This window comes from Epinephelus fuscoguttatus, linkage group LG2 (assembly GCF_011397635.1).
Source record: "Epinephelus fuscoguttatus linkage group LG2, E.fuscoguttatus.final_Chr_v1".
Classification (NCBI taxonomy): Eukaryota; Metazoa; Chordata; class Actinopteri; order Perciformes; family Serranidae; genus Epinephelus; species Epinephelus fuscoguttatus.
This window is the reverse complement of record NC_064753.1, coordinates 34,425,896-34,437,577: the sequence shown is the minus strand read 5'-3', so window position 1 is coordinate 34,437,577 and position 11,682 is coordinate 34,425,896. Positions and strand designations below refer to the sequence as shown.

The window sequence follows — 11,682 nt, the reverse complement described above, 5'->3', positions numbered from 1 at the left end:
GAGTATTAGCCTGAGGCTGAAACACTCTTGTTAAAGACATTTTTAAAACATCTTGTCCCTTTTTGATCACATAAAATAGCCTCATCCTTATTTTCGAGGCAAAATATGTAAGTAAATGCAGTGGTCATGTAATGGTGAAGGATATGGGTCTGTTTCAATGACTATCTTGTAAGTAGAACAATCTGGCTGTTTTAAAGCGAGGAAAATTACTCTAAGAATTAGGAAAACTCAGAGGTACCTCTTTAGTTTGCTGTGCTCTAGAAATAAATTACTACTTTTATGACAAGATTTTGAACCAAATGTTTTGGAAAATTGGTTTGTGTGCGTGCGCAAACGTCTCCACAAAACAGACACAGAATTCCTGATGTGATCATCCTGCACACAAATTAAACATACACATAATTAAAACATTTATTGCAGTAGCTGTATACCTGTAGAGTAGTAACAAGGATTAACTGTTTCAGTATCTGTGATGTCAAACACCCTCACAACTGACAAACATACTGCGATAAGCAAATCACTCCATCCCACTTAACTTCTTTATATTGTGACATAAATATGAAAGTGCTTTACAAACTGAATGTCTCCTTAATGCACAAATCAACTCTATTCCAACAAAATAAAATGACACAAAAATGAACAAGGTAATTTTTAAAAGCTATATCTTTTAGCATGCTATTCCATTGTGTAATTTGCCTTCCATGCTGTGGAATAAAACAAACTTTTTCAGACAGTGGAATGACAGATGATATTTGACCCAGTATCTGCACATGCCTTTGTGTTTTTCTTCAGTACCAACAACTCAATTTTGTACTTTAATATCTGTGATTATGTCTCTAAATTTGGCAAACATTCAATGCATAAGGCATTTGATTATCAGACAGGGTAGTCTTCGTAGCCAACATGTTCTCGTCATTTAAATAAGCACAATTCAGTGTTTGAAGAAACATCATGAAGGCACGGTGATTAAAAGTGTTATCTTAACCTGTGTTTTCTTACGTATGGAAAATAATAGGCCGTGTGGAAATAATATATATACATATGTCAAATAATTGCAGGTACTACTGAGGGATTGCACTCAGTTAAATCACAATTTGAATAAAATCTATACAGTAATAAGATCAACGTTAGATAAAACATTTAGCCATTTACAAATATATTGCTATTTAATTGTACTGAACACTTTCAAAATCAGTTTATAGAGGAGTGCTTTCAGAGCTTTTCATTTTTATAATGCACATATTGAGCACTGACATCCTTCATACAAAGTTTTTTTTTTTTCTTTTTTAAAAAAAGGTTTGCCGGTGGGTTTTTTTCCGTACTTGAAGAAAATTATTATGAAATATGGGCAACATTGAGAATATTACGGGATGGAAATTAGTTTCAAAATCAACCATAGGGTTTTTAAATAATTAGGTTAATGTTTTCTCGTTGTACATTATGCCACATTATAGATCTGTGTCCAGCTGAAATCCCAAATCCCGATGACAAGCCATTATGACGACAACAGCCAAAAACTGTCCTATTCACTGTGGTTATTACGGGTACATGATAGTGGTTAATAAGTCTTATTTACAAACACACAGACGATAACAGAATAAACAAGTGTCCACTAACAGTGTTATTAGAACAACACTTTCTGAAATGTAATTCCATTTTCTTTGATTGTGTTGATTAATATAGTCCTGAACAACTCAATAACAACCACACCACGAATATTTGTATATACTGGTCAGCCATGGTAGTTTGTTTGTTTTTTTTTCTTTTTTTTTCTTCTTGTAATTTGTTTTCTCCATTTTACGCGTGTCCTTTCTCCACTTGTCCAAATCACACATGAAGTGGACAGAAAATGTTACGTTGAAGAAATCCATGGAGGTTCATTTAAAAAAAGAAAAGAAAAAAAAGAGGGTTCCTCTAGAGCCATAGTAACGCTGAATTGTAGAGAACACAGCATAAGCACTATAGTACATAGTACATGTGGCTATCACACTGCAGAAGCATCAACTTAAGTGGGAAGAGATGAAACTAGAAAGAAAACGATAAAAGAGGAGGGGAGCTCAGGTGGACGTCTCACAGCACAGAAGCAAAGTCCGTCTTATAGCTGCTGGTCCTTCGGGCTGTCTGGGCAGGAGGCTGGCTGGCAGGACTTCAGACTCACCAGTGGAATATCAGCCATGCCACTGCTGGTGAAGTGTCCCTCTCCGCTCCCAAACTGCTTCCTGTCACCAAAATGCTCTGACCGCCCACTCTCATTTTTCCAGGTTCTGGTCAGAGTATGTCCATTGAGAAGTTTTTCCTTGGGACCCCACTCCCTCTGAGACCCAAAGCTAGACACTGGTGATTTGGGCTGCTGGTATGTTCCTAACGTCGGGGGCATCCAGCAGTTGTCTGAATGTCCCAGGACTAGGCATTCCTGTGTGCACATCTCTGTAGCTTCTACTAGACCACGAGGTCCCAGGGGGCCATCTAAAGGAGAAGAGAAAGACAGACAAAAAACATTTTAAAATGTATTGAAATCAGCCATAATTACATCCCATTACCTGTAGAGTTGTTGTGACATGGATACAAGTATCTTTAGATTTTTTAAGGACTTTTTTGCCTTTTAATTGACAGGGCAGTTGTTAGCGTGAAAGGGGGAAAGAGAAGAGAGATGACATGCAGCAAAGAGCTGTAGGTTGCTAGTGAACCCGAGGGGTGCTCTACCAAGTGAGCACCCCTCGAGTATGCAAATGTATGCCCTGATCTGACACCACCTAATCTATTAGTAAACTTTAAAGTAGCTTCACAACTGGATAAAACAACAGTTTTTTCCAAAAATTAAATCTTCTACGCTGCTCTAAAACAGTAGCCTACACAGCAACTTCTGTTGCAGAGCAGTGAAGATGAGTTGATTCTCGGTAAATAGTATGACATTAGCCATCAGCAATATGGCAATATTTTACACTGAAAAGTCCCACCAATGAAAAGGCAGCGTGTACAGCATTCATCCTCTGTGCTGTATGTATGTCTTCATGTTTTATAAGTGTTTTAACCTGAGCCATGCCATACAACAACGCCAACATCCAAACAGGGCCAGTAGTGTACAGCTTTCATTTCTTTCTTTATTTTTTAAGGCAACATCATGGTATCAGATTGGTACTCATTATTAGCCAATAAGCAGGTCCAGATATCAAAATCTGTATTGAAAGAAAACATGGTTTTGCAATCTGTATGTTACAGTTTTAGGACCAACACTGATAGTCTGCCTTAGGTGTTTTGTGGCACAATTCAAAACGTATTCAATTCCTCTTCAATTTCATAAAAGAAATATCTCAGTCTACCAAACACTTTTCATGTAATGCACCTGTAGAGTGCATTGAGTTATTTCTGCAAAGTTCTACATGAAAAAAAAACAAACAAACAAAAGCCAAACATGTTCTGAAACTTGCTTAGACACTTAACAGTGATACAATGAAAATACATCAGATACAGTATGAATTAGCTTGATGCTTTAACCAAATCTTAAATAGTATTTTGAACAATTGCATTTATTTGTTTTTCCTACAATTGCTGCTCTTAAAGTACAAAATCTACCAATATCAATTATTAATGTTATGTTTCTGCACTCAAAACACTTGGAGGTTGGGGAAAGATTGTTGTCTTGGTTAAAACATTTGCCGCTGACTTGAACCTTAAGACAGGACATGCATGCATTGTGTTAACCACTTCATTAGATACACCTGCTCGTTAATGCAAATACCTCATGTGCTAATAATGTGGCAGCAGCTCAATGCATGAGAGCATGCAAACAAGGTCACGAGGTTCAGCTGTTTAAGGCAAACATCAGAATGGAAAAGAAATGTGACTTTGACAGTTGAATGACTGTTGGGGCCAGAAGGCTGGTTTGAGTATCTTAGAAACTGCTGAGCTCCTGGGATTTTCGTGGCCAACAGTCTCTAGAGTTTACAGAGAATGGTGTGAAAAACAACATAGTGTGAGCGGCAGCTATGTGGGCGCCTGTTAATGAGAGAGGTCAAAGGAGAATAGCCGGACCAGTTAAAGCTGACAGGAAGGCAACAGTAACTCAAATAGCTACGCTTTGCGAGAATGCAGAGGAACACTTGTGAATGCACAACACGTTGAAGCTTGAGGTAGATGGGCTACGGCAGCACAAGACCAGAGCGGGTTCCTGCCAGCTAAGAACAGGAAACCAAGGCTGCAGTCAGCATGGACTAAACAAAACTGGACAGTAGAAGATTTTTAACAGTCACCTGGTTTGACAAATCTCAATTTGTCCATGGTTCAGGCTGGTGGCTGTGTTGTAATGGTGTGCGGGGAGTATTTTTGGCACATATTAAGCCACATAATACCAATTAAATATCATTAAAATACTTCAGGCTACCTGAGGATTGTTGCTGACCATGTGCATACCTTAATGGCCACAGTACTTATCATCTAATGGCTACTTCCAGCAGGATAACTGCCATGTCACAAAGCATATGTCATCTGAAGCTGGTTCCACCAAAATGACGACAAGCTCAGTGAACTCCAATGGCCTCCACAGTCACCAGATCTCAATCCACTAGCACACCTTTTGGATTTTGGCGACTGGGAGATCAATGTGCAGCAGGCAACATCTTCAGGACTTGCGTGATGCTATCATGTCAACGTGGACCAGAATCTTTAAAGAATATTTATAATATATAAAATTAAATATAAAAGGTATACCCTAAAATGTGTACCCAGTTAAGTGGCCAGTGAGTGTATAGCCAGACTACAATAATTCCCTAACTGTGACTTAAGTGTTATGCCTAAATGTAACTACATGTAGGACTCACTAGACAAACCTCAGTCTCTAGTGTCAAATGTGTTTTAATATGCCCAACATTCACTCGTTTCTTTGATACAAAATTGTAGCACTTCACTGAATGGAAACCTTTGCTGGTGAACATAATTAAAGCAGCAATTATATTTCCTTTGAAATGTAATATAGTAGTAGTATATAAATATAATTTCTAGGAGACAGGGTTGAGATCAAAGTACCGCAGCCAGCTCAAAATTGAGCTACTCACTGTTGTCTCTCAATTTGGCAACTTTTCAAACCCCTTTTAGTGTCTTAATTTCAATAAAGAGCAAAGCAAAACATCTGAACTGGCATCAGCTGGTATCCTGTGCTCATTGACGCACTCCAGCCGACACATGAGGTTCAGGTCATTTGAGTTCAGAGAGCTGGAATCAGCCGACCAACCAAGAGTCTGAAAAATGAATGAGCCGTGCTTTCGGGAGCTGGAGAGCGTGGGGGGCTATAGATCTTGAGGAGGATGAAAGGATGAATGAGTTCTCTTTGAGCGCTGTCATTTGAATCCACAGAGACATTTACAGTGCCTACATAATACACTGTAAATAGACTGATGTAAAGCCTAATAAGAGATGATACTAGACTGCAGTGATGTTGGCTGATACTCAGTCGGTAATTAGGCTACCCAAAGAAGCTAACTTTCTTTGTATCTTTCTCCTTTTCTGTTACTTGATCTCAAACTTTTACATAAGCTAAAAGGTTATTTGACACTATTACTTGCATATAGTTGCTGTAAGTTTAGGAAAACACACACACACACACACACACACTGAAAGCCCCGTCAGTATGAATAGATTTTCAGACGCTGTTTGGAAATCTATTATTTTGACCAAGGCTGTCCCAGAGTCTGCAGGCCACAACAGCTCACTATTACTTCAGTATAAATGATGGATGTTACACTCTACAGTAGAAATGATTTCACGGTAGAAATGATCGTAACACCCCTCCCCAAAACCAGAGAAAGACAAAAAAAAAATGTTGAAGGTCAATTTGCATCACAACAAATCATCAGCGGGATGTTCCTCTCTAACTCATTGCTACCATCTGGCTACTTGTCTGATGAACATGCATCACCATTCAGACATAAAAAAAATCAAACAAGTCAGTGTTTCAGGTGGCATTTGTTTAAATCTCATTTCATAGAAAATTATGCATAATGCATGAAATATAATGCAGCTCTTCTATTTGAAGAGTTCTTCTCCTTTGAGTTTTTATTCTGTTTTTTTAAAGAAGCAACCAAGTGTCTGTTTTTGTAAATCAAGCTTCAAAGGGTAATGAATTCATCTGTTTTTGTCCTAAAAGAGAAAATGATAACTATTTGTCCTAATTTGTCCCCTTGCTTCACAAAAAGCTAATTGGCTGGTGGGTAAGTTCTGTAGTATTTCAAAAGGCTTTCTTTTTTTCTCAAACTCCTGCCTGGACCTGTTTTTCTCCTCGTTAGTTTAAACTTACAGAGACAATCTGAGATCTCATCTCTCAGCTCAAAACATGTCACTGTTTGGCTGTTACAGTCCTATGAGAAGAGGTGGGTGCCGTACTGTAAAAACAGAGGCTGAAAAAACTGAGATCAAACGATTAAATTAAGCAGTGCTGATAAATTATGCACCAAGATTCAGTTACTACTTCGCCCATTTCTCACCTCAAATGTTTTCAGAAATATATTTTAGTGTACTGTTTACCTGTGATTAGAGATTGTTTGTTAGCAGCTGGCCGCCATATTGTTTTCTTTAGAAAAACGGACAAGCAGGCATTACATCTCACCAGCGCGAGCGCTTATTGGTCCTGTGTGGCGCAGTGCATTTTGGTAGTTGTAGGCTTTCTACCTCTTGAGCCAAAGTGAATGTCACAGCCCTTTCTATCTGTTTTTTTCTGGCAACAATTTGAAAAGTATTTGCGTCTTCCTGCTGCATAGACAGCCCAGTTTTATGAAAAGACCATCTTTACCACAGTAAAATACTTCTTTATGCTCCATTAAATTATATCTTTGACACTGAATGAAAAAAACCCTGCTGTAATGTGAAAGGCCTGTTGGTTCCGATCCCACTGAGAATCAATAACCAACTTTGCAGCCTCTACTGCATCAACCCTAACCCTAATTGTTTTGGTTTGCCGATCTTTATGGTTGACTCCCAGAATCAATTTTTATTCATAGAGCCCACACAAATTTGCCTCATGGGGTTTCAGTTTGTGCAGCATGCGTTCAGCCTGCACTCTTATGGTCAGAAAAATGGTTAATGAAGATTTGAAGCCTTATACTTAAGCCAAATACTGTATGTTATTTACTTCTGTGGTTAAATCTGGAAAACATAGTCACTGTCAGATGGACAAATCTAATCAACCACTTTTACAGCGGGTCTACAACAACAGTTAATGTGCAGTTTTTAATGTTTTACCAAACTCCACGAAAAGACCATCAATATAATTAACAATTTAGAAGATTTATAAACTATAAAAACAACAACCACACTTCCCCTCATCATCAACAACACAATGGTATTAAGTTAGGTACTGTATTTACTAATTGTATTAGTAAATTAGTAAAGTATTAAATAGCAAAGTTAAAGTTTTATTCAGTGGTATTAATCAAAATGTATTTCCTAAACAAACAAAAAAGCTATATGGCTAGATCTGTTAGTTCTAAATTGATTTGCAGAGTGATTTTGAAGTCTATAGCTTGACGGTCTAGATTTTTCTTACTGTAAACAAATCCAATGATTTGTTGACTGTTCTGGCAAACTATAAACTGTCCCGAATCTTTTAATTGAGTCAACACTTGTCTGATGCAGTCTCAACAAAAGATCTAAGCCCAAAAACTGGATATTAATTGTCGGGCTGCTGTATTGGATTTCATTACATTGTGCAGTTTTATATTGTGGCCGGCCCATGCATATTAAATCTCCAGGCCACAAAGATCATGCAACTCAATATGTGTCAGCAATTAAAAGTGTTTTCATGAGGAGAGGAGTTCTTGCCTGTTCCCATGCTTCTACATGTCTTCTGATCCAAATGTAAATACAATAATGAATAGGGGAAAAAATACAAGACAAAAAAGGTATTCTACCTGTAGGCAGATTTTCCCTGTGTTTTTATGACAGGGTCTTTGTGGGTCATTCATGTGTAGGACAATATGAATTGATGTTATTCTAGTTTAATAAGAACATGTCATCATATTCCACAAAGCCGTGCTGCCTCAACACTGGGCTCTGCCTTTGACAGCACATTCAGATATATGACATGAAGGAAGCCGGGGCCCGAAGAGAGAGTCACTCACTCTTCTGCATGAATGTGGAGTCCATCACAATAACAGGCACCCATAATTGGCATGTGAGGAGTCTAACCAAGACACACATTATCATAGTTGCAAGAAGAACCACAGAGAGCAATAATACACGGTACCCGGGAGACAGAAAGATGAATTCCTCAAATGAGATTGTAGACGAGTGAGTAGACATCTGGGGAGCTGTTATGGAAGAGAGATGGAAGAAAGGGAAGGCACTGTGCACATGTAGATGGTGTGCTTAGTTGAGCAGAGGAACGATTTGCAGACCTGCCATTTATGTGCCTTTTTGCTGTTTTTGTATTGTTAGGCAAATGGTTATAATGAAAGCATGATAATGGCGATGGCACTGATGTCATTTCTTCCAACTTTTTAATCACGGGCTGCTTGAAAAATAATAGAAATGGAGAAAAGAAACCCTTGGCTGATTTGTGAATTGCAGAATATCTCTATGTAGTATTAGCAGTTTGTGTATTGAATACAGCAATATTAGGTGACGATGATGGCCATATTTCTTTCTTTTTTTTTTTGGTGCCAAAAGCAGAGCGAGTCATTAATCAAGGGCACTTTATGCTTTGCTATTCCCCTGGTGTAATAAACATGACCATTTGCATGTAGATTGGTACAATCAGTAGCCCAAGTGGGCAGCAGAGGATAATTTGAATCAGCCATTTTCTCATCTAATCTGTGCATACCTGCTGTTTGAGACAATGCAGAGACAAAACCTGATTGAAAGACCACTTGAGACATGGAGCTGATAGGTTTGGAAAAAAAAAAAAAAAACTTTACAAATAAAGCAGAATTATGTATATAATGACTCCCAACCAGGGATACTTGTACCTCAGAGGGTACTTTTGCATGTGCAATGGGGTAGCAGGGAAGATTGTGGAGATTAGGTACTTTAAGATATGAATCCACAATTTGAGTTCAAGAGGAAAATAAATTGCCCGATAGCACTGCAAATTATTTGAGGTCAATCTGGCACATTTAGTGTTACAATAACCAATAAACCACTTGCTACAATAGGCTGACCACACAAGAACCAACCTCAGTCAGTATGAAATCTTTTAAGATAGCTATTGCGTAAAAACTAGCTAGCAAGTGAGCAGAGAAGTTAAAATAGATAGCCAAACATACAACCTGCCAACTATTATTTATCCAGTAAAATACATTTAAGGGGTATTCAAAATAAAACATTGTGCTTGTGCAGTCAAAATCCAGGTCCAGATCTTTTTCTTTCAATTTCTCATTTACACCCTTTAACACTTCAGCAATATCTCCAGGATAAGGATATCGCCCCACCTTTACCAACCAAGGAAAAAGTAGATAATTCTTTTGTTCCCTTCATAATAAGGTACTCTGGTATATCACTCTCCAGGACCCTAATTCCACAATCGCCTATTCAAAACTCCGACTTAGCATCTTGGATATTTCAAACAAAACCAAAACACAACTTCAGAGTGTGGCACACAAACTGCAGCCAGGCGTATGGTACATTTGTTTCTTTTTAGATATATGCTTCCTCTACATTTTCAAAAACATCTGTGTCAAGGAAAAGGCGACTAACTGTTTACTCAGGTTCATATTGCACCAACTTATGAATCTCAATTAAAAATGAGTAAACCAGGGAAACAAGGAATCAGAGTTGGTCATCTAAAGGCATAGACAAACTTAAAGCTTCTTTGATTATAAAGAGTGGAAGGAGTTTCATCATGGCTCCATGCATGAAATATTAGCATAGCATCACTGGAGTCAGTTGAAGAACCAAGGAGATAACTAACTATTTAAACAACAAGATGTATATAGTTAAACATGTTGAGCATACTATGAATTGGAAGAAAGAATGCCATCAAGATGGAACTGGAAACAACTTTTAAAAGCAACAATGCCAAACAGTTATTGGACGATATGATGGGGATGATTAGCAGCAGACAAGAGAAAGTGTTTGCAAATGAACTGAACATTTTTTCTAAGTTTAATAAAGGGAATAATTGAGATCGTGTTGTTAACCTTCTTAATTCAGTTACACCTGTGCAGTCGGATGGAACTGCTATGTCTGTTGAGCAGGTGAGGAGCACTTTTAAACATATAAATTAGAGGAAGGCCAGAGACCAGATAACCTCAGTGCATTTATTTTGGAAAGAAAATGCAGCTGTGCTTGCACCTGTGTGGCAAGCTATTTTTTTCAGTGTACTATAGACACTCTCGTAGTTCCTAAAATGTAGAAGACTGAACAAATAATATGTCCTTCAAAGGAAGCATGTCACAACTCGGTGATTATCAACCTTAATTCCTAGTGTTTTGAAAACCTTGGAAGGAATTGAGATTCAGCAGCCCACTATGTCTCTAACTGGCAAAGGGAATTCGTATAAGTTTGCGTATAAGCAGAATCATAGCACAGGAGATGCAGTTGTAACACTGGCTGCATTTACATACACATTAATATTAAACTATTATTCAGAATAAATGATATTCTGAATTTGATACATATAAATAGCATATTCCATTTGGATATTCTGGGTTAGGCCTTTTCCCTAATGTAGCTTTTTTCAAGTAAGACATGTGGGATACGCCTGTTTTATTTTGGTTTCAGGAGCATTCTTTGCACATGTATACATCTCATTCAGGGTTTCTACCACAGTTTGCATCACACACCTTCTTCCCTGTTTAAAGTCAGCTCTGTGAGTCATCCTGGATGTACTATACACAAACCAGTGCTTTGCAAGGCGGAGGTAGAGACGGACACCCAAAAGAAAGGCCAACAAAACATTTTTGGTCAGATGTAGAAAGACAACTACTTTTAAACGTTGTTATAGACTTGGATATTAAGAGGTTTTTGGATATGCACAAATATCACAACTCTGACCTTTTCAAGAGGGTGGTTGAAGGAATGAAAAGGGGAGGCTGTGTTCTCACAGTCAGCTAAGTCCACAACCAGTGGAAAGCTTTGAAAAAATCCTATTGAGATGCAAAGAAGCAAAATGGCACTAGTGACTCCAGCAGTTTCACTTTTCCACATTTTGATGTGATAAGTATGCACAGCTGCATGTAAACAGGCATATAAGTGGTATATTCAGTTTCATTAGCTATGTTAACATCTTAAAAGGAATACTGTCTTCGTGTTTGGAAAAAGGGCAAAAATCTAAATATTTTACGCATGTAAACGTAATCATTGATACACCTAATGTTTTAACATTTAGCGAAGGCTACAGCTAAGGTTGCCTTCTTAGATTTTCAACATTTAATTCAACCAGAGCTCTTATTGACATCGCTGAGACTAGAGGTTAGTCTTCACCAGATTCAGTGGCACTATTCATTGTCTTACAGAGTCCAGAAATCAATGGTAACACTTTACTTGAAGGTATCTACATAAGGGTGACATGACACTGTCATAACTATGACATGACACTGTCATGAAATTGTCATGAACATTATGTACATGTCATAAATGTTTATGACTGTCATTAAGTGTCATTCGTTTTTTGTCATGACAAGTTGACATTGTTTGGGTTGTCTTGATTATGACAACTTGACATTGATTAAAGTGACATTACCAGAAGTTGTCTTT

General features: G+C 37.9%; 1 protein-coding gene across 3 annotated transcripts in view; it reads right to left on the bottom strand.

Moving 5' to 3' along the window:
* Window positions 1-422: 422 nt before the first annotated feature.
* LOC125899244 (protocadherin-9) overlaps window positions 423-11,682 on the bottom strand; it is a 324,984-nt gene continuing 313,724 nt past the window's right edge. For all 3 annotated transcript variants that reach the window (XM_049593373.1, XM_049593387.1, XM_049593381.1), the window contains one exon: window positions 423-2,466. In XM_049593373.1, coding sequence (XP_049449330.1) covers window positions 2,096-2,466 — 371 coding nt within the window. In that variant the 3' untranslated portion in view covers window positions 423-2,095. The remainder of the gene's footprint in view (window positions 2,467-11,682) is intronic.